This window comes from Kryptolebias marmoratus, linkage group LG17 (genome assembly GCF_001649575.2).
Source record: "Kryptolebias marmoratus isolate JLee-2015 linkage group LG17, ASM164957v2, whole genome shotgun sequence".
NCBI classification, from domain to species: domain Eukaryota; kingdom Metazoa; phylum Chordata; class Actinopteri; order Cyprinodontiformes; family Rivulidae; genus Kryptolebias; species Kryptolebias marmoratus.
Genome location: NC_051446.1, coordinates 12,002,501 through 12,029,471, shown reverse-complemented (window position 1 = coordinate 12,029,471; position 26,971 = coordinate 12,002,501). Strand labels below are relative to the sequence as shown.

The 26,971-nt window shown below is 45.8% G+C and overlaps 1 protein-coding gene across 1 annotated transcript; it reads right to left on the bottom strand.

Annotated features, from left to right (window-relative positions):
* Nucleotides 1-3,760: 3,760 nt before the first annotated feature.
* si:dkey-121b10.7 (heparan sulfate glucosamine 3-O-sulfotransferase 6) lies at nt 3,761-23,462 on the bottom strand. Its single transcript, XM_017418299.3, has 2 exons — nt 22,762-23,462; nt 3,761-5,004 (listed from the first exon to the last, which is right to left on the bottom strand). Exons 1-2 carry the CDS (start codon nt 23,247-23,249, stop codon nt 4,386-4,388), a joined length of 1,107 nt encoding a protein of 368 aa, XP_017273788.1. The 5' UTR covers nt 23,250-23,462; the 3' UTR covers nt 3,761-4,385.
* Nucleotides 23,463-26,971: the final 3,509 nt, after the last annotated feature.

Below are 26,971 nucleotides of genomic sequence, written 5' to 3'. Positions count from 1 at the left end.
CTGTCATGGGATTAAAGCACCGGGGGCTGGTTCCAGTTTCATTACAGAGGTGATTTTTTTTTTTTTTTTTATTGACCGGAGGTTCATTTTCTCTACGCTTTTTTGTAATAAATCTGACCACGATTTTACATAAATGGTGAATCCAGCGACACATTCATGGGATTGTTCCTAACGGCTTCGGTAGAATTTCTCTCGCAGCAACTTAACGTTTTTTATTAATTCTGTGAAAAAAGTTTGTCCGATGCATCAGAGCTGACATCCTAATGAGTCTAATCTGACTGCATCGTGTCGGTGTTTTTAAAAATAAAAGGCTTCGTAGAGTTTTATTTACACAATAGAGTATAAGAAGAAAAAAAATAATTAAATTATGAGAAAAGCCATAAAATTTTGAGAATTAAGTCATTTTCAATTAGTAAAACAGCTTCGACAGTTAAAGCAGCCGTTGGGTTTGGGTTATGGTGTCACACGGTCCACCTTTTTTGCGACGCTGAATGGACAGATATTTATAAATATATAAATATATATTTACCTGACTGGGAGCGTTTTCTGTGTAAAAATCCAACCCTATAAATCAGGGGTCTCCAATCCTGGTCCTCGAGGGCCACCATCCTGCATGTTTTACTTGTTTCCCTGCTCCAACACACCTGATTCAGTGGTTAAATTACCTCTTCATGTTCTGCAGAAGCCTGTTAATCACCCATTGATTCAAATCAGGTGTGTTGGAGCAGAGAAACAAGGAAAACCTGCAGGATGGTGGCCCTACAGGACCAGGGTTGGAGACCCCTGCTATAAACCGAACACCATCCAAATCTGTTCCAAATGAGCCGTTTCTGGAAAACAAATATAATTTAAAAAATCTGTTGTAGAAGCTCAAATTGAAGAAATTAAAGCTGTAACATACGCAGAAGGATTAGCAACAAATGCTATCGATGAAAAGCGGCGGTTCAGCCTGAAGCGTCAGGACCAAAGCGGACTTGCAGAGTCTCGAAACAACTCCTAACTTCCTAAATTTGGCAGCAGTTCATGCGAGCGCCTCTTCACAGACCGTCGCTCTGCAGATGCACATTCGAGCTTTGGCACTTCCTGTGAAGACGAGGGACACCTCTGGAAGGACTAGAGGCAGATTTTTGACCAAAGTTGAAATAGTACTGTTTGCTTGAACCACTATGAAATATGTCTACAATTTTGCATAACACGATTATTTATACTGTCTTAAAGCAGCACTGGAAGCTGCTTCCTGTTTCTGTTTGCGCCAAATTAAGAAAACGTTAGCTTGGTTTGAGTTAGTAAAACTGAACGATAAGCCCTTTTTTAAAAAATTTATGCTGGTATAATACAGGAGCGTAAGACAACTGCGTTAATAAGGGAGGAGATGGATGCCACGGATGGCCCATTCTGACTGTGTGTTAAAGTCATAATCGGGTTCGGCGGACACGACCGCCACGCCGAGCGTTTGTGTTCGGGTCCTGCATCGATTGCGCGCGCGTGGAAGAAGCATCGGGCGGTAAATCCATTATTTATTTTATTTCACAAATATATGACAGCGACCCGTGCTCGACCTCGGTGTTTAAATCAAAATGACGCCGGAGCGCAGTGGCTCGAAGCGCACGTCCCCACCGCCTATAAACTAAACAGACACGTATCGATCCCTGCCTTCTCTCCTCAGCAGAGGTCCAAGGCGTTGAGAATGCAATATTAATGGATCAGGAGGGAATTGTTGCGTGCCTCTGTTTGCGATTACTTGTGCATCAGCGTGTGTGTGTGTGTGTGTCCACACTCAGGCAGGGGGGACTCCATTAAGCGGTGCGCTCGCAGCGGTCAGCACTTTATGGCGAGCTGGCCCACAGGTCAGAGGGCGGCGGAGGGGTCAAAGATTCCTCAATCACTCTAGTAAATCTACCGATTACACATCAGATAAGCCCTCCGCCCTGATTTAACTTGGGAACGACCCAAATCGTAGCCCGCTCCCTCGTCTCAGTTCAGTCTCTCAGGCGAGCTCTGGAGGCGTCAACCTGTACCTTTGGGACTCAAAAGATTTTTTTTTTGGTAAATGGTCCGAACGTGGACAGCAACCTCTTTGCATAGTTTCCCCAAAAAACAAGCAGTACCCCCCCCCCCCGAAACGCACGAACGGCATGACTGCTCCTTTACTTTGCAAGTATAAAAAACGGCACACGCTCCCCTAAGAACTTCGGCCATTTTGAATCGAAGTCCCCGCTGATTGAGCTCCTCCTCGAGATTCTGAGGCCTCGGCTTCAATCAGTCAATGTACAACTAAGTTTTGTTTTTGTGTTTTTTTGGGGGGCGGCTTTTTGACTCGTGTCGAACTTCCATCGGCGAGCGGAGCCCTGGGCTTCAGGCTTCAACCAGGTGAAACCTCTCAGACTGGTCCGGGTGACACGACTTACGCTGTGCAGACCTGGAGCAGGACGGGCGGGGGATTAGCGGACCGCGAACCGGGCCTGGCGCGGCTTCTTAGGAAGCTTGATTCTTTTCTTTCCTGTGGAGGGCTGTGGTGAGAATACCAACTTATCTCCGTCTGAGGCTCCTAAAAATCATTTAATGTCTTATTTAACAAGGACTAAACGCGCTCTCACACCTCCCTAACCTGGCTAAACGACCGCTAGCTACTGATGCATATTTTGGTTAAAAAAACATAAGAAATCCTCCTGACATCTGCACTCAGAACTACCTGTACGTTGTGTGTTTTTTTCTTTTGGTAAACCTATATTTAAGACCAACAGAACGGAGTTAATTTAGCAGCTGAGGTGTAATTAACTCTTACGAGCATCGTAAGAGTTAAAGGCGAGGAATACGTCTGTCTGATACAAAGAATAAAGCTGCAGAGGTTCTGAAATTGCAACAAAACGTTCAACAGAATGAGTGCTGTTTAGTTTGAATCGTGGGAACAATAAGTAAGAAAGATGAACCCGCTCAGGTTCTAGTTTAGCAGCTGAGCTAGTTCATCTTACCTACGAGACCGACTGAAAAGATAAGGTTAGAGTCACGAATGCATCCGGCGTTCCGGATGCCTCCGGAGGGATTATGTATCTGGGAATGCCTCGGGATCCTCCAAGGAGGAGCTGAAAGGGGTAGAGAGAGACACGTCTGGGTTGGTTCTATTTAACGGCTTTAAAACCACCGGCGCTTCCATTTTACCCAGGAAATGCTGAGTGGGATTGGGTTACAGCAGCTAATGGGATAAAAGAGCCGCGAGTTTCGGCTTCCTGTCCGCTCTCCACCCAAAAGCCAACGCTGAGTCACTTGCAAAAAGCTGTCGTCACGAAGTTCAACGCTTCAGGAGCTCTTCTTTGAGCGAATTCAAGCTTCACGCCCGACGTGAACTCATACAAGTGATCAGTTACGCCGTCTGCTCCGGTCACCCTGCGTCTGTTGGGTTTCTGCCGGAGGGGGAGAGAAATCATCTGCCCAACAGAATGATGGATGTTACATGGACCTGTTTGGACTCGGAGCCACAAGGGGGCAAGCGTGCGGGCCCTTCGAGGGAGGCCGCGAGCAAATGACTCCGGGAGGCGCGTCGAAATAAAAGATTTTTAGTCTGGTAGTTTTCAACAGAACATTAAATACAAAATCCTCAGAGAAAAAGAAAAAGGGCACCGAAACAGCTCGTTGTCTCATAAAAAAAAAAAAAAAGAGTTGTGTGTTAGTACCGTTTGTGGAAGTAGGAATGCAAATATGTTACGTTGAGGTTCTGCAAAATATGCAGAGCAACAGTTTGGAGACATACAGTAAACACATGCAAACGAACACATGAAGCTGTATTTTGTATTTTGCACCCAGGTACTGTCATCCCTGTTTAAAAAAAAAAAAACAACAACAGAATTTCCAATAAATGCATAAACTGCATAAACATTTGATGTCATTTTACTGAGCTAAACAGAAAGCAGTGCTCAAACTGCCTTTTTTTAATGAACCACATGTCCTCATGCATCAATTGAACTTGGTTTGTTTGTCAGGCTTCCTCAGCTCCTCAGCTTATATCTGAAATCTTCTCTCCAGGTTTATTCTCAAACTGGCTTTGTGCTGCGAAGTGTCAACATGATTCCCGGCGAAGAAGTCGGCGCAACAGGAAAAAGTCCAAAAATTTTAAAAAAGGTGTGCGTCAGCAGGAGGTGGAGGGGAGCTTGTGCTTGTCTCATGAGCTTGTGTTTTAGGATTTCTCCTTTGCGAAAGAGCTAAAAGGTTGTAGCTCGAACACATTGTCTGTTTTGTTTTTTGTTTTTTTGCAAACCTGTAAAGAGATACGTGTCGCTGTTTGGTCCTGGCTTAGGGCGAAGGAAGGGCGTGCGCACGACGAGGCAAGGCTGGTGCTGACGGGCTTTGTTAACGGCTTCTGGTAAAAAGAAAATTAAAATAAAAGTCTTTCAGCTCCAGCCGAAATCATGGCCAGTCATTTGGTAGAACTTGAGATTGAAGGGTCTGTAGAAGTCCCTGAGCCTGAGCAGGACCTCGGGGGGGATCCGGGGGTGGGCCCTGCCCTTGGACTTGCCCAGGCAGCGTGGCCTGCTGCTCCCCTCGGGCTTCTTCAGGCAGGGGAAGCCTTTGGTCTGGTTGAAGTAGAAGTGCTTGTCCGTCACCACGCGCTTCAGCCCCAGGAAGTCCTGCACTCGGCCCATCTCGCCGGCCGGGTCTGCCACCAGGCGCTCGCCGCTGACGAACAGGAAGCGCGAGAGCGGGAAGTGGCGCAGCCAATTCTCCAGGTGCCGGGCGTAGAGGCCGATGCGCACGGCGCTCCACGACGTGTCGACGGGCCCCCGCGTGGCGTTGCGGAAGGCCAGGCTCTGGAAGGACGGGAGCCCGGGCGACTTGGACAGGGTCTGGGTATAGTCGGAGACGGCGCGGGTCACGGGGTCGCGCACCACCACGATGAGCTTGGTGTGGCGGCTCATGGCGAAGACGCGTCGAGGAGCTTCCCTGGTGATGAAGTAACTCGGCGTCTTTTCCATGGTGATCTGACCGTCCAGGGTGCGAGGCATCAAACTCCTGTTTGACAAGAAAAAAAGACAGAAAGAGAACCAAATGAATCTGTAACGTACGAAAACATCCAGCCTCTTCACCGTGCGCACCGAGCGATACATTCTGTAATATTCTCCGCCCGTTCCTTTGATGTCGCTCCCGCTGCCTTCGGGGCCTTTTTGATTTTGCTCTGTAATTAGAGGCCTAAATCTGTGATTACAGGGAGATAAACATGACCCTAACTGCTGGGCACCGATGAAGCGGCCATGTCAGTGCAGACGGGGAGAGAGAGAGAGAAACCACAGGGGTATATTAACGTCAGGAAAGTCATTTCCTCTCAGCCGCTGCTTCCTCCTAAACAAGCTCATAACTGCTGCTCTGGTTCCTCGCTGGGTTCCAGCGTCCTGCTGGAGTGGAATGGCCAATTTGCAGCCATGCCATTGTCACTTTATAAACCTCACAGCAAGGTTGCATCGTTTTCACTGCGAACATATACAACATAGCTGGTTTCTTCTCACATCTGAAGAGATTCTTGTTACAGCCGGATTGACGGTGAGCTAATGACGTGACCAGCGTTCCTCACTGGTACAGCATATCAAGCCTCGGCATCAGTCTGACACACTGGCTCCCAAACTTCCCTGCTTCCGACCCACAAAATCACGGCAGCAGAAACTTGTGACCCCAACCGTTGCAATCGGGTCGATTTAACAAAAGCATAATGACATGAAATCTAACTATTGTTTCTAGAAAGCATGTCAAAACTCCAAGCTTGATAGGGAACCACTGATCATAGGTGCTACCAATACCATTTTTTTTTACATTATAATGTTAAAATAGTTACATTTTATTTCCCGCTAACTGTTCGAACAGATCAGGATGATGACTATTGTGGCTGAGATGACATAAAAACCTTCCACAGGCTATGGATCTCTCGGCTTGGTGCAAGAAAAGAAGACCAGAAATGAGCGTCTTCGCCTCAGGCTTAGTCCACGCGAAAACACAGTCCCCCCACCACCCCCAAACGGTCTTTGTGTTTGTCCTTTCTACAAATCTTGTAACCACTAAAGGCATTGTTCCATGAAACGCCCTCATCTCATCCACACAGAAGCACCAAAAAACGACCCAAAACGCCGAGGGACTCCGTCTACATGTGGTGCCGCAACGTCGGTTTTAAAACAGTCGGGTTTTGGCTGTTTAAACCAAAACACAAAGGTGACGTTTTCAAGATTTGTTCACTCCGGAACCAGTTTTGGAGCTCCTGAAACAAAATTTCTATGTAAATGAAAGGCTGAAACGATAAAAAAACTAATCATCCCCATGTAGACGGCTCTTTGGTGTCATGTCTCCTTGTTGGACTGGATCCAGCGCCTACTGAAGAGTCACCGAACCCAGCAATAATCTGTCCCACAAAAAAAAAAACAGCAATTCAACACGCTTAACCCCCCAAAAAACTCAAACTAGGATGTGTTCTTACAGGTGAAAAAGGCCTTTTGGTGACATCTGAAAATGGACAAACGGGCAACGCCAAATAAGCAATCCGAAGTCTGATAACGGACCGATGATTCCAACAAATACCTACATCTGCAGAGCTTATCTGGAAGACAGACCAGTTTTGCCTTCTGTGTCAATCAAAACTTTGATCATTTGGGAGACTTTTTAGCTTGTTTTTAACCTGCAGCCATTTCTAACTGAGATGAACCGAAAAAAAAAAGGTCCAAGTGGTAACGGATTCAATTTTTCCTTTAATTTATAAAGTGTGCGCATTTATACTGTAGATTCCTACAGGAAAATAATGGAGCAAAGGGGTCCATTTGCTCCGTTCTAACGCGGGTTTGGTGCCTTCCAGTGCTGGTTTTATTATAATCACCAGTGCGAGAGATACTCTCGGCACCCAAGGCTTTTAAAGAAGTGGATTACTCTCTTCCTCTTGATCTTTATCCCCTCTTAGATGACTCAGAGGCTGAGAAGACGTAGCGCGGCACTTTAAAAGGTTCGTCAAAGCCTCGGCCCGATCGAGTCCTTATGACACGCCAGGGCAGCCTGCGTGTAAAATCGGAGGAAAATGAGAGTGAAAGAAAAATCTGCTTGTCTTGTGTATTTCAGAATGCTTGAAAGCTACTGAGATGTTACGGACTTTAACGACGACATTCAGATCATAGACTTGGCTTGTGTTGTAGAGAATTTAAGCGGTGAAGAATGCAGCTTTGAAGAGATCCCTCAGCTTATTTCCATGCTTCCCTTCCCTCCATGTGGTGGCGGTCGGGTCGGAGACGTCGTGGTTGGTCTGTCAGTGATGAGCTCTCATGTTTGGACTCGCTCCTTTTTTTCTCCGTCTCTTCGATCCAGCTTGCCCAACTTCCCCAACTCCCGGGGATCCAGCATCGCGTCTTCTGGCGCGAGCTCGGCTCGTCGAGCGAAATGTCTTATTAAAAGGCCGGAGCAAAAAACTGAAATCGGCAGACACAGAGCGGAGAGGAGTGTTTGGAAAACAGGGCTGTCTCTATGGCTTCGCTCTCTGTCGGGATGCTGTAAAATGCGCCGCTCTGAGCCAAGACACCGACTGAAACCTGCCGTCCTAGAATCTGGACTAGTGTCTCATTTGCATCCAAGGAGCAGGAGCAAACTCTACCCTCGGACGATCAATCAAACGTGCCATCGACCTCGGAGGTATTATTTCGGAGCGGGAGCATGCTGCTTTGGTGCACCTCGTCTACCCGTGTTTCCCCCACATCTCCCACAAATCCGTCAGAGAACATGCCTGAACAATTAAGTATTTCCAGTCGGGAAAATGGAACAACCGCACACTTCAATTAACATTTCTTTTGCCACGATGCACTTAAACCCTTAAATATCAGCGTCCCAAGGGGCGTCTTGCTTTCAAAGAGCGCTGTTTTGGAAAGCCAAATTAGCGTCACTCTTGGTTGCGAATACAGAGAACGCGCGACGGAGCAAGGCGATGGAAGATGAAACGAAGGTTTCCTATTGTATTTGAGCGGATTCGCAGCTCCTTAACGGCCGTTTTAATTCCACGCAGCTGGGCTAATTGAAGCCACTGTTTCCCGTTCGAGGCCTCGCAGGGGGCGGGCCTCCCATCCACATCGTGTTTACATGTTGGACTGCGTTCAGGTCTGTAATCTCAAACTGCAGAGCAGTGGGGAAACGGCGAGGGGCGAGACGGCAGAGGGAAGGGAGGCCCGAATGAAAAGACGCGGCATTGAGTTGTCATTAAACCCGAGACGAAAAGCTTCTCTCCTTTTGTGTTTTAAAGATAAAAAAAAAAAAAAAAAAAAAGAACAAGTGTTGGGCTTTTCATCTGATCGCGCTCACGTGTTCGGGGAAGCCCAGAGACCTGCTGTTTGTTTTCCGTCGCACCTTCACTGCCTGCAGCTGGAGCAGCAAGGCCCGCGGCCTTTTCCCAGCGCCCAGTTGTGCCTTTATCCGCACTGCGGCATGCACACACGCTCGGCTAGCTGAGGTCCTTCTGGGTGGGCTGCGCTTTATGGGACTGCGAGCTACCGTTCACCGCTCTAACTTGAGGTCCGATCCGCGTGTGTCCCAGCCTCCGGAGCTTTCGTTTGGATGCGGTAGGCGAGGAAACGATTTGAGTAGGATTTTCCACTCCAGCTCTGCAAGCCAAGCTGATGTAACTTGATATTTAGGTGAAAATGAGTTAATGGCCGAATTTGGGCCTGACGTTTGTATTGCATTTAAAGGTGATTATTCAACAGAAGTGCGGAATTTCGATGCAGAGACTGCAGTAAGGACAGAATAAAGGTAAAGGAAAAATAAGCCAAACCGCCATTTGGCCTAGTAAAATTGGGATTTATGTGGCCAGTTTTATTCAAACAAGCTGCCGCCCCCTCGTGAAAAGCTTTTTTACTTTATCTCTGACTAACTAAAGACCCCGTCACACAGAGCGTGATAGGTTGTGGTGATTTATTATCATAGCGGGAGCAAACTGGGGTCCTGTGCGGAGTGCGGTGACTGCAGAGGGCAGGGGCTGGTGGATCCGTGGCCGTCGAGAGTTCAAAGCGAGACGGGTCATGCCGGCCTCGGGATGCGATCGCGATAAGGTCACGGAAAACGGACCGGCGCAGACGTGATGGTTGCACTAGCGTAACGGTGGTTCTCAAACTGGCGGCGCCCAGAAGAGACTTCGGTTTCATCCAAACAGAATTTAACTAACAAGGTAATCATGAGCCTGAACTGCGGCGTCAAGCTACAAGAGGCCCAAAAGAGCCGCAGTTCGATCACTATACACCCTCGACGCCAAGTGGAAACGACTCAGAACCAAAGCCCTTCGGAGAAGCCCTGCTGAAACTGAACTGGACAACGATTCACCAACGTGCTGCTGGCCACACAGGCAGCACCTGCTAACAACAAACGCTGCGGAAACGTTGGGGAAATCTTACTCAAGCGATCCCATTGTTGTGGGGCAGAGGAGAAGCCAAGACGTCAACAATGACGCCATGGTACCTTTTTTTTAATCTCTGCTATAACAGTGGTACTTGTAGAGGTGCTATTTGTTACAGAAAACCCTGGTTAGCATGGTTTCATCCAGACACACAGAGAGAAAGTCATGACAGAGAAGGCACAAAGAGGGATTACTTTAAAAAGTAACTTATATAGGCTGAAAGTGGTATAGCAAAAAAAAAAAAATAGAGCTGCAAAAGACCAAACACGTTACAGTCCACCTTTCTTTACTGAGAATATGTGGCTCGGGGTGCCGGAGGAAGGGTTTATTGTTTTTTTTTTTGTCATGTGTTGTAGACCGTATATATCTAGAGCCCTGATCAGAACCTGAAGGTTGGAGGGAGAAGGGGACCAAACCATCTCCAACGTCAGACTTCGGTAAGATTTTAAAGTTTTAAAAAAAAGAAGAAAGAAAGAAAAAAAAGGGTGGGAAGAACACAGAACCTATTACAGCTATTCCAGTCAGAAGCCTGACAGTCATTTTCGTGCCTTTTTGGGCGCAGAAAAAAAACAAAAAAAAAAACCACCTTACTCCCTCGGCGCCTTTTTGAACGCCAACACATAAACACAACACACACACACACGTGCGCACACGGCTGAACTTGACTCCGCAAAGATGGCCTCGCATCTGGGAGCAATGAAGTCTTTAGCTTGTGTGTGTGTGTGTGTGTTTGTGATGTGTGTGCACGCATGTGTGTTTATGTGAAGGAGTTGGGAAAGTTTACCCTCCGGTCGCCGGGCTTCGCAGCTCCACACCGGGTGGCCGGAACGCCTCTCAATCCCCCATCGTCGTCCCCCGGGCCGCGCTGAGGAGAACGCGTCCAGCGCCAAGCTCGGCTGAAAGATGGTCACTACTCTTGTTTGTGTGTGTGGGGGGTGGGGTGGGAGGGGGGGCAGCTTTTTATTGAGCGTGTTCAAAGGAATGAAAAGGGTGCCGTGTGGAAAGCACCGTTTGTCATTACCGCCTGCAAGTACAGGGCCGAGGAGCTTCTGTGGGCTGATTAAAAGCCGGCCAGGAGCGGAAGCTGTTCAACCAAAAGGGGGGGTGGGGGGTGAAGTACCGTTCCTCTGTTGATTTTGGCGTTGGATTGATTGATGGATGTTCCTGGCCGGCCTTTTATGAAACGTATCCACTGTCATCTAAAAATACCGAAGAAGATCCACCCCGTCTTTCCTCGTGGGCTCAAGTTCCCTCGTGTAAGACTTCCAAAACTAGAAAAGTTAATCAAAAGGAACTGTGGCTGTTTTCCTTAGCTTTGTGCAGCTTCTGTCACTCTTGCTGTAAAGACAAAAACAAATGTTTTTTTTAAAAAAAAGAGGTCAGTTCTGATGAGCTGCTGGAACGACAGGAAACTCAGTTTTGTTCATTAACCAAAAGTAAACTACACCAAGGCTAACACTTAGACGGCTGACTCTAACTCACTTCGTTAGCATCGTAGCTGCCGGGGCTATCGCAGGCACCTAAACCATCTCCTCGAAAACCTTCTGGAGAGAACGCACGTCGCCTGCTGCCCCTCGCGTGCCCGCGTTTCAACCGAAGCGCCTGCACAACCTGCTCAGGGCTTGGAGCAACTACCACACCAAATCTTAGAGCAAAGTCTGCAAAACTGACCGAGCCCCCCCCCTCCCTGGTTTGTGTTTGCTAAAGCTGACGAGTCGAGGCAGCCATCTTGAATCAGGCTGACTCCGAAGGTTAATCAGTCGCAGAGGTTATTTCCGGTGATTCATCCCTGAAGAGTTTCGTTCAAATTCGTCCATTGGTTCATGAGATGTTTTGCTAACAGGCAGATAAATGAACACGCTTTTAGGCAACGACTTAACCGCCTGCCTTTCGTGGCAGCGGGCGGTAATAATGGCGCCAATAAGTAGCCAAGAAAGCAAGTAGAACCACTTTTTATTGATAAAGCAATCACCGTATGACATGAACTCATTTTCTATTTTATTTTATTTTTTTACTGCAGCCCACCTCTGCACGCCCGCGTGCGTCCATACGTTTTTTCGGCCTGGCCGGACGCACCCGGGCGGTGACGGGTATTTTTTTTTTCTTTTACCAAGGAGGTTTCTCGCCCTCGCTGGTGTAGGTCGGTAGGAAAGAGCTGAAGAATGCGTCTCGCTGAGAGGAAAAACAGAGACGCACCGGTTAATAGACACGTCTCAAGGCCTGAGAGTGGTGGTGGTAGTGCTGTGTGTGTGTGTGTGTGTGAAGCAGGGGGGGAGGTCAGTCAGAGTTTCCTCCGAGAAACCAAGCCGGCCCTAATAACGGGGGAAGAGCTGTCAGGTCTGACAGGACGACGAGCCGTGAGCTTTTATGTGTGAACGCTGGCGGGACTCTGAACAAAGCCACGAATTCTCAACCTACTGTTATTACTAACACCGCACGGCCGCCAGGAACTGGATTGGACTTCAGAAGATCCGGGGAGCACAAAAAGAGGGATGGAGCCCCTGAGCTGAAGGCCCACGCACGTTTCATTGATTTCACTTCCTTTGGTTTCTTCTATGCAAGGTTGTTTTTTATTCTCATTTACCTGCAGCAGCACTTTGGTCAACAAGTGTATAGGAATAGAAAAGAACTGATTGGCTGGTATTTTGAAACAGGTGGATATAGTCCATTGACACTAATAAAGAAGAACCAAGCGTTTTTGTCCATTCCCATTGTTCAAAATTAAAGTCACAATGTTGTTTGTTTGTTTTTTATTTTGGACGCAGCATCCAAGAGAAGTCCCACCGTCACACCTTCCGGACAGTGTAACGTTAGACATCTCTTTAAGCCTCAAATGAACGGAGACGTACAGACAAAACAAAAAAGATGCATTTGAACGTACAGCAGCGATGGAAGAGCTGCGTGAATAAACAAAAATCAAAACAAGAAAAATAATCTGAAACGTACGTTTCCTTTTTTTCTTTTTCCAGGCAGGAAAACGTCCCGTTTGCTTACATGAAGGGGCGGGGCTTAAAAACTGTACTGCTCGACAGCAGTGGCTTCAGCTTCCAGCTTCCGGTCCTGTTTCTAGTTTTAATACATCTCAAAAAAAAAAAAAAGAAAAGACTTCTTTATTTTTTTCCTGTGCACCTCTCTGCTGTGGGGGTTCATTTTGTTGCTCATCTGATGAAACAGCCTCAGCCTAAATGTACGGTTTGGGACAAATGTTGAGCTTTTCAAGGTCTAAGAGGAAGGTTTTATGGCCGAGCCGACTTCTGCTCAACAAACATAAATGAACATCCAGACGTTTTCGGGTGGACTTTTTTGGAAAAGTTATGAACAGTTATGATCTTATTTGTTGCTGATAGCTCTGTGAACAGCTTCACTTTGGACAGGACTGACAAGATAACGGCTGGTCAGAGTGGGGCCAAGATCTTAAAACCACTCCAATCTCACCTGTTTTATAGCGGTTCATGCAGGCACTAGTTTACAAGCCTTTACATTGCTGTCAGGTTTCAAATGACTTGGTTATTTTGGCAGAAATGGTAATATATGCTGGGCTAAAGTACCGTACTGAAAATGCTACAGCTTGTCGCTGCTTTTTTCTTTTTTCGAAGTGACCATAAAATCTGAAGTAAATAACTGTGAAACGTCAAATTTCACCCTGGTCTATAAAAGAAGAATTTGCACGAACAGCTCTGAGACTCCGGCGACTGCAGGAGCTGTTTCAGGACGACCCGTTCTGATCTGATTCGCCGTTAGCTTGTTGGTCTCGTCAGAGTCGGACTCCACTTCTGTCGACTGGAGTCGTTCCGCGGCCGTTAGGAAATTATTTGTTTTGAACTTTTCCACGGAAAATGTCTTTGAAATGTCCTTTCGATTTACCCGTTAGCAAAAAAAAAAAGAAAGTAAATTCACTTATATACCATAACCTCCCAAATAACTACTCTATAGTCATTTTTTAACAGCCTTAACTGCCTGTAACAAATGGAAATAAGACGAAGTATGTACGGTGTGTATGTGTGTGTGTGTATGTGTGTGTTCCTGTCACTACCACCCCCTGCTCCCCGCCCACTCTTGACTTATCTAATGGGAAAATCTGCAGTTGGGTTCCTGCTGAACCCACGGCGGCCTACGACTGTGGCTTTATCTCGGAGCAGCCAGGGGCCACGGGGGCCACACCCTGCCTTCCTTTTAATCCACAGGACGGATCGGCCCGGAGAAGGACGGAAAGACAGATTACAGTCGGTCCTGCTTCCTGCACCTAAAAGGATGCTATGACGTCCTCGCCGTGGATGGTGCAGAAACTGAACTTTGCCTTTAAAAAAAAGGGTTTGAGTTATTTCATTTTTTTTTTTTTTTAATTTCTAACTATGAACCTGACACCTGTGTCGACACTGAACGGGAAGCAGTTCTGAGACAACTGTCCTACCTGGGGACGTGAGCGCGGCTCTGCAAAGGTCATTTATTTCAAAATAAATGGTTAAATTAAACTATTTTGGTCCTGTTTTCGAGGCTCATCGCAACCTAACCCTTTCCCTGGTAAATCACGCTCAGATCTCTAGTTGCTGCAGTGATCTGATAACTACTTCTGTTACTGTAAAACACACAAGTTTGCTTTTTCTGTCCTTAATAGGACACTCCATTCATTTCTGTGGCCGAACACAGGCTCCTAAAGCTAAAGCCTAACCCCCAAAATGGCTTGGGTCCCCATAAGGACTACCAGTCCTGACAACACACGTCGAAACTGGGTTCCAGGTGAAGAAAATCCTCACACGCCACCGCCGCATTCCCATGCGGACATCCCAACCAACGGTTAAACTTTTAAACATTCATTTGGGTATTTGGTTCAAAGAAATGGGTTACAATGAGCGTAACCATTAACTGTACAGTATGTTAAAGCTTAAAAATAAAATCCTGAGCAATTTGTTTTTCTGGTGACAAAAGCCACCCGGTTGAAAACACCTAATATCCCGAAAGAAGCCGTTCCAAACGGTTTCAGCCTTTATCCTGGAGGTTTCCCTCCGCTCATTGTTAACGGCCTTTTAAGCAGAAAGAGTGGAAACGACTTGTAAAACTGGAAACGGCTCATTCAGCGGTTGGTTATTAGTGCCATCGAACAAGCTTTTTTAGGGGTGGGCTCAGCAGGTCTTGGCAGCGTCGACGCGCACATACATCAAACATCTGGATGGACATGAAGCGGGCGCTGCTGATGGTTTCCAGATTTCCAGCCGTCGCCGCGTCCCGTCCCGCCTTTGTTTCGCTTGTCCCACGAATTGAGCTCCTGCTCTGCGTGCCAGAATTTGAAGCATAATTAACCCAATTTCCTCTCGAGAACCAGCACAGGCATCATTAACAATAAACCAGTTATTCCAAGTCGGCTGAGTCAATTCGACGGGAGTTTTCTTGGAAAGTTTTACCCCGTTAGAAAAGTCGCGCTTCTCTCCCAACATTAAACAGAGACTGACTCCAGCGTGAGATTCACACACAGACACATACCCAATAATCATTTATCTTTCCAGGCCGAGTGGTGACTGTACATTCAATTTGATTATATTTAATAAAACAAATAGGATGATTTAACAACAAAAAAATATAATGAAATATTGGAGTAAAACACTGGCAGCTCTAGTTGCCAAAGTTTCACTGTTTGGCGAAAAGCAAAGAAAAAACTACGGCAACAATACACAGAAACCAACGACATGTACGGAAATACCGGACACCGTACAGGTTTTATGTCCTGTCGCTGCCTTCATTAAATAAATAAATAAATAAATAAAATTACACCTCAGATTTGTTTTTAGTTCTCACCTTGCTGCCGTATGTATATATCTGAATTTTCCCAATAAGTGTAGCTGTAAGAAAATCATTTTGTACAGGTGAGGTCAAAGCTCAACCGGGAGAAGTAAGGTCAGCAAAATGGAGGCTGTTGCAGGTCTGAAGTGTAATCAGCTGATTAAAACGCATTACTTCAAAATAATCAAGGCAGATGCTGAAATGACAAGGCTTTTCACGGTGATATGCTTATTGTGGTACATAAGGTAACTAAAGTTCTTCATACTATCATAGCTATCGTTTGACACGGTAACCTTTATTTAACCAAGCATGTACCACTGACATCACTGATCTTTTTTGTTAGAGGCCTGGGCCTGACGGCAGCCGAACATGGATGTTTTTAGATTGTGGGAAGAAAACCGGAGTGCCCGGTAAAAACCCACGCAAACACGAGGAGAACACCAGGTTCAGCCTGAACCCAGGACCTTCTTGCTGCGAGGCGACAGTGCTGACAGCTAATAACCTGACTGATAGACAAAGACAAACTGGATTGAGTAAAACTAACACAAAGCTTCTTTTCTCTACTTTCGTGGCGGTCGTAAATAAGGTTAATATCACTTTGCTAAACCTGTTGGTTCTTTCTGCACGCTCAGGAATTGGTGATGCATTGTGTTGATTCAGAAGATGTGTTTTTTTTTGTTTGTTTTTTACTCAGTGAGCACATCGCAGAAACCCAATTCAGAATTGAGAACCGTCATTTTATGCTTGTCTCACTTGCCGTCTCTGTATTTCACCAACTCAGGCTGCACCACGTTGCAAAATCAAAACACCCTGGAGTTACAGAACGCCTGCACGCGCAAGAAGCAGTGCAAAAACAGTTCTCTTTTGAAGGCTTTTAGCTCCCCAGCCCCAGCTGCAAGCAGGGTAGTGTAAGACACTGGAATGACCTGGAATTTTTAAAGATTGACCTCACAAACATTGTTAGAAGTTGGCCATCACACAAGCGCCATTTTACTTCTTCTTCTGCTCTCCTAACACACGCTTCTCTGTCGCAGCAGCGCCATCAAGTGGCAAGGAGTAACAACAGCGACAATAATGCATTCACTGTGTAAACCTCGGGACACAAAGTTTCACGTTTTATTTTTTTTACACCAATTTACGCAAAGATGCCAAAGGTTTATGTTGACGGCAGATCCTCCAGTGCCGTACCAGGTCCATTTTACTCGTCAAAAATTAATTACAAAAGTGAATTCAGTGGGAATTTGAGAAAGAACGGTTATATCGCAAGTTGCCTCATTTATCTCTGTTGAACTCTGACCTCACCGTGTGACATCACGCCACAACGAAATTACAAAATGGCTTGTGAGTTATTTTACATGTAATAAAAAAAAGAAATAAAAAGGTCATGTAGCACCACGATTGTGCGCGGGGGGAGTAGGCGGGACTTAAAGCCCCACACCTGCAGTGAGCAGACTCTGGTTCCAAAAATACAACATGACAGCTCCAGTGAATGAGGTCCTGCTGGCGTCAAATTTCCAACAACTAGAGATATTTCTTCTAGTAATATAAAACGTTTTGATGACAGTAAAATGCAAATTTAATATGTACTTTATTTTAATTATTTTTACTCTTAAATACTGTCTTTGTTTTGACTCTTACACGACAATACTATTTATTAGTTTGTTTATTAGGTTTAAGTTTTGCAGCTTCAACAAACGGATATACTGTTTTATATAATTAAACTGGACAAAAAACTCTAACAAAGAATAGCAACATGTGCTACAAAGAAGTTGCTGAATCAACAGTTTTGCTTCTTTCATATTTTTATTACTTTATCCTGTACTTATCTAAGCCACATTTGCAACGTTCAAACTTTTTGTCTGTCCCCTCCTCATTTTTCTTCATTTACTTTGTGCACCCTCATCGAAAACAAATGACCGAGCAAGAAAAACAAAGAACATAATAAGAGGTTGGGTGGAAGTAAAGGTAAATGATGAGGAGGGAAGTAGGTGGCTGTAGCAGAAATCGGATTATAATGTCGTCGGCCATTAGACGTGGCAGCTCATCACTCATGCTGGTCTCAAAGATCTCTCTCCGCCGCACGATGCAGCTGTCTGTTTAACTAGGAGAGAGAGATTTTATTAAATCCGTGGCCTGTGGAAAGTAAGAACACGCCACGGTCCTACTTAAAAAGCACATTCCCAGTCTGACTGTCTGGTGATGAAACCCAGAGGAGTCGAATTAAATCCGTCAAAGTGACGCACAACGCAGCCTTTCGCTTTCTGTCACTTTCAGTCATCTCATCCGGTTAAATCGGCCTTACGCGAGCAAAATACGAGGGAAAAGGATCTCCGGTAAAAAGCTGTCCGAAACCCGATGACTGAGTGAAAAACGTCTTTTTACACTGGATAAAAATCCATATCTGTTTCACTGCGATCAATCAAGTCATTCCTGATTATCCTCTTACAGTTTCCCCAGCTTCATTTACTTTATATTCATTCTGAAAAAAAAACAAAGGAACCCCATCACATTCAAATACTGTAGGATCTTATTTTACATGTATTGATTTTGACAAACACGCCGGGCAGTGTCGCTCTTGTTTATAGATAAAACTGATTTCAGCTTAACCCGCAAAGCCCCCCTCTCTCTTTCGTGTGGCTTGATCCATACGTTTCCTATTTTTTTCCCCCCCAAATACCTCACTAAAAGATTTCCTTAGCTCCAAACTCCTTTGTCAGCCTGAAAACCACTCAAAGCAGCACGCAGCCTCCAAGAATGCGAGCAAGAGAGGAATTCAACCGGAGAATCCGGAGCGATTGAAAGTCTGACAGGAAATAAATGAAAAAAACCTGGACATTCTTGTCTAGGTAGCACGTCGAGCGTCGAGCGTTCAGTCGAACTGTACGGCCTGCTTTCTCTTATAGACGACGAGCAAAGGAAGACTGGTCCGTAAGAAAAAATAATACGGCATTAAGAGAAAGGGGCGATAAGAAATAAAAAAAACACTTCAGATGGATTCTCTCTCTGATAGTCTCAGAGTTGGAACGAGCATCTGTAACCCATCTCAGTTTAGTTTCTGTAAAATTTGATTTTTTTTTTTTTTGTGTGTGTGTGTGTGTGGGGGGGGGGGTTTCAATATGTTTATGACCGATGGTTTTCTCCGATTTTGTGGAGAATTTGCGCAAACACTTCACTCGATGTGATTTCAAGTGAAAATTTGCGTATTTTCTCGCACTTTTGTGTCTCCAACTAGTCTCTAACAGTTGCAGCCCAGTGATACGCCACCTTCAGTATTTCTGCCACAGCAATAATAAATAAATGAATTTCTGCAATATCTCATACTACGGATGGGCAGTCATTTTTCTAATAAATTTTAAGATTTATTGCAACCTACAGAAATACCTTTTTGTTTTTTTTACACCAAGTAGTTTGCAATAAATGCTTTAATCAACACATCTATTGATTAAAAAAAGAAAATAATCAGGAGAAACAACTCGGGAGTGTCCTCAGCATCCTTTTGCCGTCGAAGTTTATTTTGAAAAGGTTACAAAGCGGAAGCGGCGATCACCGGTGAGCCCAGCATACCTGCACCACCCTCCAACGTTTTTGTCGCTAGACCAGTGAAAATGAAGGTTTGTAACGATCCCCGGCTAGCAGAATTAGCACACGTCTCTGAACCGGAAGCCGATGTTTCACCCGGGAAAACGGATGGCTGCAGCGTCGTGAATGAATCTCAGCTCCCACACACTCCGGCTGTCTGAACCCTCGTTCTCCAACACGAAACCACAGAATGGTTGCCAGAAGATGGCGCGGCCAAGGCCTTTCCACATTTAAGCACTTTTTTTTTTTTTTCTCTCTCCAACAATTTGCCAAACGCTTCCTTTAAGGATGTCTATGTGTATTACTTGGTTCGCAGCTGAGGACAGGGGGGGGCATGTTTCTTTCTCCAGCACTTTGAAATGAAAAAGGCCCGTCGGAGGATAAATGTTGAAGCGATGCTTTCCAGCCCACTTTCAGATGACTGCTTTGGCTCCACGTGCTACGGCGCAGTTCAAAACAGACTTAAGTGAATTACCATGTACTTAGCGTGTGATTATTTTTAAATTAATATCACATTTTAGTGGGGAATAAATTACATTTCGGAATTTAGAAAGGCCAGGAAAGCTGAAAGCGGAGGAGGAAGAGACAAGAAAATGAAATGTCATACAAACCACAGAGCAGCACACAGGAGGTAGACGGAAAATCATATGAGATTATGGACTCTATATGATATATATTTCAGATTTTCAGAATCATATTGAAGGCATAAAATGCAAGTTTAAAGCAACCAGTGCAGAAGTAGTTTAACAATATAAGTCAACTTTATCGTATCAGTGCATTGGACTGCTTATATTTCATTTGCTACTAGCTTTTTGGAGACATTTTACTCTTTATTATTATTATTATTATTATTATTATTATTATTATTTTTAGTCAATTATTTCAAACCACCTATGATTTTCTGGTTAATGTAAAACATAAATACAACAGTTCAGGCACAAAAAAAATGAAATAAAAACAATTATTTACCCTTTTTTTTTTGCATTTCAGACCTTTTAAGGGAGGGTAATTAGTACTAGCTCAAATGTAGCAGTGGATGAAATTAGATGGCCTAAAAAAATCCTTAGTTGTTGTTCGTTACCTTTATAAAAATACAATTTAATAACTATTAGGGTTTTTTTTTACAAGCTTTGAAAATTTTAGAGATTAATGTAACAGAATGTAGTTTGATGAGGTTTTTTGTTTAAATTGACCGTTAGCTAATAAACAGTGATTAGCCTGCTGAGCTAACTTTTAGCAAACACTTTTATTTATTTTGTAATTATCAACCAGAAAAGCTCTAATTCATTGCTAAGCTGTCAATCTTTAGCTGATACAGTAGAGCATATATAGTGTTTATTTACTTGCTGCCTACAGAATGATGGGCTCATAGGTTTTTTTTTAATTTTTTTAAGATAATTTTGTGTTGACGTTCCCAAGATTCAAACATGCGGTGTACATTTAATGTATTTTACTTCTTGTCATACAAATGCAAGTACCATTTGTGTCTTTCCAGAACAAAATAAAACCACGATTACGTGAACTCTGGATGCTGCCTGGCTGTTTTGTTTGTTCAGAAGCTATTTGGGAGGCCTAAGATGCTATTTACGGTTTGTTTTCTGGCACAAAATGAGCATGAATGAGTAAACAAACTATCTAAAAGCTACGCTAACTGAAAAAAAAAAAAACGCATTAATTTGCAGCAGGAAACAAAATACATGCTATTCCTCATAACACAGCTGCTTTTATTGTAATCAAGCAGACAACAGAACCCCTGGATGCAATAACTCCAACTTTTAGAGGGTTCTGAAGACTGCAGCGCTCACCACGGCTCAGTGTTACGAGGTGAATGAACGTTTGGATCGCGGGACGTTGACTAACGCTTCATAAAGCCTCCTTTAACAGCAACCGGGGGACCCGCTCCGTCTCTGCCCGCTCCTTTGTCCCTGAGCTGTCTCAGTTCGAGTCGCTTTACAAGCCCGCGTTTTGTTTTTAAAAGAGACCAAGGTCAGGTCACGGTTTTATCATCAGAAGGCAGCAAGTAAAGGACACCGGTCCCGGTGCCTTATCTCCAGCAGACACTGCGCGGGGAGACACGGGGGACACCCTGGACAGGTCGCAAGTCCATCACAGGGCCACGTGGAGACAAGCAGCCATTCACGCTTCTCACCTAGGAGTTACCAGTGAACCCAACACGCCTGTTTTTGGTCTGTGGGGGGAAACCGGAGCACCTGGAGTAAACCCAAGTGAGCACAAACTCCACCCAGAAAGGCCTCAGGTCGGGAGGCAAACCCGTGGCCTTCTTGCTGGGAGGCTATGGCTCTGACCACTGCACCACTGCGCCACCCCTTTATCAAGACAGGCGGGTCAAGACTGGGTCGACTTCACGACATTTAGCTCCGACAGGACCATCCGCCCGTATTAAAACAGGAGGAAGTCCACAGCTTTGTTTAACAAAGGATGTATATAAACAAAAATACAAATTCATGATCCGAATGGGCTTCTGAAAAGCGTGGACGGTAAAACCACGACTTGGAGCACAGATTGTAAATTTCACCTTTCAGTTTTGAACTGACAAGTCTGCTCAGACGAGGAGTAAAACTGTCTTCAATATGTGATTGGTCGGGGCGCTGCTGTGGGCGTGTCCGTGAGCTTCCATAGGAGTCTCCGCCGAGGAGCGGCTGGCCGAGGCCGTTGGAAAACACGGCCGTCTTTTACGAACCCCCCTTCCAGCAAAACGCAGAAACCTTCGAGCTTCAAAAAAGGCCGCACGGAGGCTGGGGGCAAAACGCGTTGCAGGAGGAGGGGAGGAGCTTCCCGGGGAAATCTCGCAGACGTCTCACAACCACGTGACCGCCGAATCGACTTCCTGGCGCCTTATGGGGCACGACGCAGGTTTCAGGACACGTGGAGGGCCGTTAACTGGAGGCGTACGACTGCCTACAGGGCGGTCCAAACTAACCCATCCTCCCTCGGTCTCTCAGGAGACCAACGCGGACACCAAGGGAAGCGGCACGGCAGCTCAATAAACAACGATTTATACCCGCCGCCATCCCCGGCTGCTGTCTGCAGAGCGTCTTATTGGTTCAGAGATATTAATGAAGAGAGGAGACAAGATGGAGGGCTGGAGGTGCTGAGCCAATCTATCTGTGTGAGCAGCTTTTTCTATCAAAACCCCTCCTGTGCTCGAATAAGAGGACGTGTTTGACCAGTCTTCGGGCTTTCATTGCGCTGAATGCAACCATTTTGTTTCGAACCGTTACACCGCCATAACAGGAAACCCAGACCTCCCTCTCCTCAGCGACGCTCTTCAGAAACTCCCTGAGGAATTCCCAGACCAGAGAGGACGCAGAATCCCTCCGTTCTGGGTCTGCTTCCGAGTAGGACATGCTTGGAAAAACCTCCCTCGTCCCCGGCGTTGCCAGAGTTCCGAACCAGTCTGAAAAAAACCCCGTGAGAGGCATTTACCCTCGGAGTCGTTGCACCAGGCATGTCCAACCCGTCCTGTGAGTCAGAACAGGCGAGAAATGCGAGACAACTTTGGGAGGCTGATGAGACCAAACCGTGACTGATTGGAGATATAAACAAAACAAAAACAGTAAATAAATAAAGACTGAATTGTTTGCGATTAAAAAAAAAAAAAAAAACTAAACGATGCATTTCATTTGCAGCTATGTGCATTTGAGGACAATTCGGATTTGCATTTTTCGTCTTGCAATTTTGTGTCTTTCTGGAAGTGTTTGCACGAACCGCTATGAAAGCTTTAAGGATGGAGCTGCTCCAACATGGAGGCGATCCACACTCGGACTGACAGTCAGCCTGTTAATCAAGTCCAAATAAAGCTTTATTTTACCACACTGACGTCTGCAAGGAGCTATCTACAACAGGTGAGATACTGCGTGTTCATAACTTTCTCTTAAAGCTGATTTGACCCAACATCAAGTGCTGCTGATCCACCACCGTTACGCATTTCTCTGTTAGTCTTTAAAACCTTTCAAAGTGAATGGATGAGTGAATGAATGAGTGAATGAGTGTACCTGTACCACTCCAGTCCCTTGTCGTAGAAGCGGTCGAAGAAGTGCGGCTCTGCGCCCACGGCTCTCACGTCCGGATGGACGCGCAGAAACTCCAGCAGAGCGCGCGTGCCGCCCTTCTTCACCCCGATGATGACGGCCCCGGGGAACTTTTTGCTGCCGAAACTGTTCGCCACGGACATGTTGCCCGCCGGAGCCGCGCTGCTGGACAGCTCCGGCAGCCGGCTCCGGAGCAGCTGAGCCGCGGGGGACGCGCCGGACGCGCCGGGCGGCTCGGCCCGCAACGCGCCGTGGTACGCGGGCGGGGGCAGCGGGTCACAGGATCCGGACAGGCAGTAGAACACGTAGGTGAAGAGGAGGATCATGGTGAAGAAGACGGACAGCCTGGACTGCGCCTTCAGGTGTCCTGAGTTGAGCGCGCCTCTCCATTTCCTACATCCCATGGGTCGCGATCCGGAGCAGGAGGACACGGCGGAGGAAACATGGCACATCGGGCGACTTCATGCTGCTGACTGGGACGAGTTACTTCCGGAGCGGCGGAGGCAACTTTCTCCTCCCGCTGCGCGACAGCGACCGGCTCGGAGCGCGCGGCGTCAAACTCCACATCGCCTCCTTCCGTCTGAGGGCTGAGTCCGAGCCAGCCTGTCCGCGTCCGGCTGCGCCTCTCTGAGCTCCAGCGGCTCCGGCGGCTCCTCAGGCTGCCAGCCCCCCCCCTCACCGCCCTCACCGCCCCCCCGCCCCGTGTGCGCGACCGTCGGCTCCCCGCCCCGTTCACCGAACACACGCCCACCCCGTACTTCCATCATCGGACAGTGGCTCGGCTCAGATCTGAAGGAGCTGAAAGTGAGCTGCTGCAGCTGAAGGTAGTAAGACATGAGCTAAAAAGGAGCTGAACAGTAGCTAAAAGCTAAGGCCAGCAAAACACCAGCCAACAGAAAAGAACAGCAAAAGAGAAGCTAAAGTTTGGAAAACAGTAGCTAAAACTTAAGACCAGCAAAACAGAGGCTGAAAGCTAAAACCAGCAAAACACTAACTAAAGCTTAGGACCAGGAAAAACAGTAGTTAATAGCTAAGGCCAGCATAACACTAGCCAAAAGTAAAGACCTACAAAACACTTTGGGTCGCCTTGTTGCTGAAAGGTGCGATATAAATAAATTTCACTTCACTTCATTTCACTTCATTTCACAGACACCGGGCTAAAATCTGTGTGTGGTGGAAGTTATGAGTCATCCCCTAAACTGAGCTTCCGGCTGCCTGCGTTCGGCTCGTGCAGCTCTTTGCGACCACCTGCTGTCTGACCACACACCTTCGTGGTGTCGGCCACGACACGCGCATTTAACCCCATCTCACCCGTGGGCCAGCTGCAGCAGACAGGTGTCCTCTGCGTCCCCCTGCTCCTTGTATTTACGGACTACGTCTCAGACCACAGGCTGAGACTACAAACCAGCAGGAACGGTTGATTTAACGATCACCATGTTTAGGTTTCGACATCAAAGCTCTTTGTTACGACTCCTGTCTGCGATATAAAGCCTGATTTTGGATTTGTCTTTCCAGAATCCAGCCCATTTGTTTTAAAAATCTTCCCATTAAAGCCCAAGGATACATCTGAATGTAGACATTGGAGTCCCTCTGTCCTCATGATGGTTTCATCCACATGAATTTCGTCTCGTCGCTCTGAAAAGTCCAACAAAATTTCCTTTTATGCAACCTGATGACATCCATGTTACAGCTGCAAACCGAAACCATGTCCAATGTGAATAAAATATTCAACGCATGGCTGCTCCCATACTTTGGTTAAAATCATAATCAACATTGCTCTGTGGGTTTGTCCATAACATGAATAATTACTTTCAATTTTTTATTTTTTTTAACACATCGTTGTTCATTCTGAGTTAGGAGGGTAAAAAAGTCAACTTTAAAACTGAAGATGTCGTTTCGGATCCTAAAGGTAGTAAGTCTTAGACACAAAAGTGTGAGAAAATACGCAAATTGCCGGGAACTCGAGCCCCACACAGGATTTATAATCACACAGTCTTCAAGGAGTTTCTTCATCCGGACGGCTAGAGGCAGTCGGTTAGCTTCAAAGCGCTTTTCCGTTCCCCTTTAGGTCTCAAGGTTTTGTTTTGACAGTTTTCAGAAAGTAGTAATCTCCAGAACCACAGGAAGAATGACCAGGAGAGTTGATTTATGCAAAATTATGATTAATTTAGGGTTTCTGCCCAACAGAGATGCTATACACATGTAGGTTACCTTTTTTTTTTAAATAATATTTGTAGCGTAAACTTGACCCATTTGTGAAAAAAAAGAACTAACACGTAACAAAACTGGTTGAAGAGCTGGAATTTTTACGTCTAAATATTGCCAAACTGAAGAACTGTGAGCCATTAAAAAAGTCGCCACCGCACAAAACAGATGTGCATTGCCACTCTTCTCTTTTGAAAAATGAGGCAACAGTACCAAACGAGTTCTAACAGGTCCTGACGAAGCTTCAGCTCTTACCATAGAGGTTAACATAAAGCAAACCCAACAACAACAAAAACAAACAAAAAAATCAGGTCATTATTTGTTATTCCATCCGGAAAAATACCCAGTCGGACGTCGGGTAAACGAGAGTTCGCCCGATGAAAATGCTTAGAGGCCGGGAGCCGTTCCTCTACGGATCGTCCTAAAACAGGTTTCTGACATTTGACTTTTCCGCATCAATCAAACTCTATCGGCACCCTCAGCCTTTGGCTGCAAACCAAATAAAGTTCTACATGGCAGCAGGGTCCATAAGGATGATGAATCTGAACGGAATAACGATAGCTATCAACTGCGGGCCTCCTCCAGCGTGGCAGTATGTCAATTTAAGGAGTCTCCAAACTGAGAAGACATCATTTACCCTCCTATAGTCTTCCAGCGCTCAGCAGTATTGATCTGCCGCGGTGCTGGAAAACAACCGGAGACGTGCTGCGGGGCTGTCAAAGGGCTCAATAATGTGGGTTTGCTTTATGCTGTTTATTAGCGCGGAGCAGCCGTCTCGGAATAGTTAGCGGGTTTACAGAGCTTCAAGGGCAATCCCGTTTCGGAGCGTAGGTTCCAGATTATTATCGCCACAAAAGGCAGACTCTGTGTGTGTCTGTGCATGTTCATTTGTGTGTTAAAATATGTCACAAACCACTGCATGGATTTTAACGAAACTCTCAGAAAGTAATCGTTAGATGTACATTCACAACCATCCATCCCTTTTCGTTACCAGCTTCTCCTTTCTTGGGTCGCGGGGAGCTGGCGCCTACCTCCAGCTGTCACTGCGCGAGAGACGGGGGGACACCCTGGACAGGTCTCCAGTCCGCCACAGGGACGCACGGAGACAAACGAGACAAACAACCACTCACGCCTAGGGGAGATTTTAGAGTTACTGATGAACCTGACACGCACGTTTTTGGTCTGTGGGATTAAACCGGAGTCCCTGGTTTAAACCTTTTGGAGTCAATCCCATTCAAGATGGTCGCCACAGCTAACCAGCCGTAGCAAATACAGAAATGACTGTACATTTTACATATTTAGCTAGACTATGGTAGTAACCAAGTAACCATAACTCTGAGAGATTTCTGTTTAAAGTTTGACATACGGGGCAGCAGGCCGTACGTATTCCTTCATATTTATGTTTTCTATATAACAACCAGTTAACCAACATTTAACAGTTGTAACCAGTTAGTTTTGTTTTATATTTTAACTTGTCCTGTAGGATTATGTAGATATCTTTGTCTTCTCTGTCTTGATCCTCATTTTTAAGTGTTTTTTTTAAATAAAGTGGTATTGTGTGGTAAAATCTTCCTATTTTCTTTAATTATTTGGTCAATTTTTATTAAAATTACAATATGTCGTTTTGTTCATTCACTTGATTTATTTTTATTGATTGCCAAAGCTTGATCAATGTCCCAACTCAATGCTGAAACAGACATACACACACAGGTATACACACTATTATATCTGCAGTGTGTGTAGCTGTTTAATCCTGAATGACAGTTTCCCAGAGAACACCTGAAGTCAGGTATTCTGGCGCGCACACACACACCTGTGTCTGTGGGATGACATCCTGCGTGTTGAAGCTCTGTGTTCGTGGGAAGGCAGGCGAGGCGGCTTCAAAGGTCGGATCTGTTTCACGCACTCCGTCTCAATGTTCGCGCTCTCGAGACCAACTTTATAAAAGCACTGCAGCGTTGTTTCTTTT

Excerpts from the sequence above, each read along its gene's own strand:
- si:dkey-121b10.7 (XM_017418299.3), bottom strand. The coding sequence starts at position 23,249 with ATGTGCCATGTTTCCTCCGCCGTGTCCTCCTGCTCCGGATCGCGACCC. Across the intron at positions 5,005-22,761 it reads AAGGGACTGGAGTGGTACAG|GAGTTTGATGCCTCGCACCC; the intron begins GTACACTCATTC and ends CTTGTCAAACAG.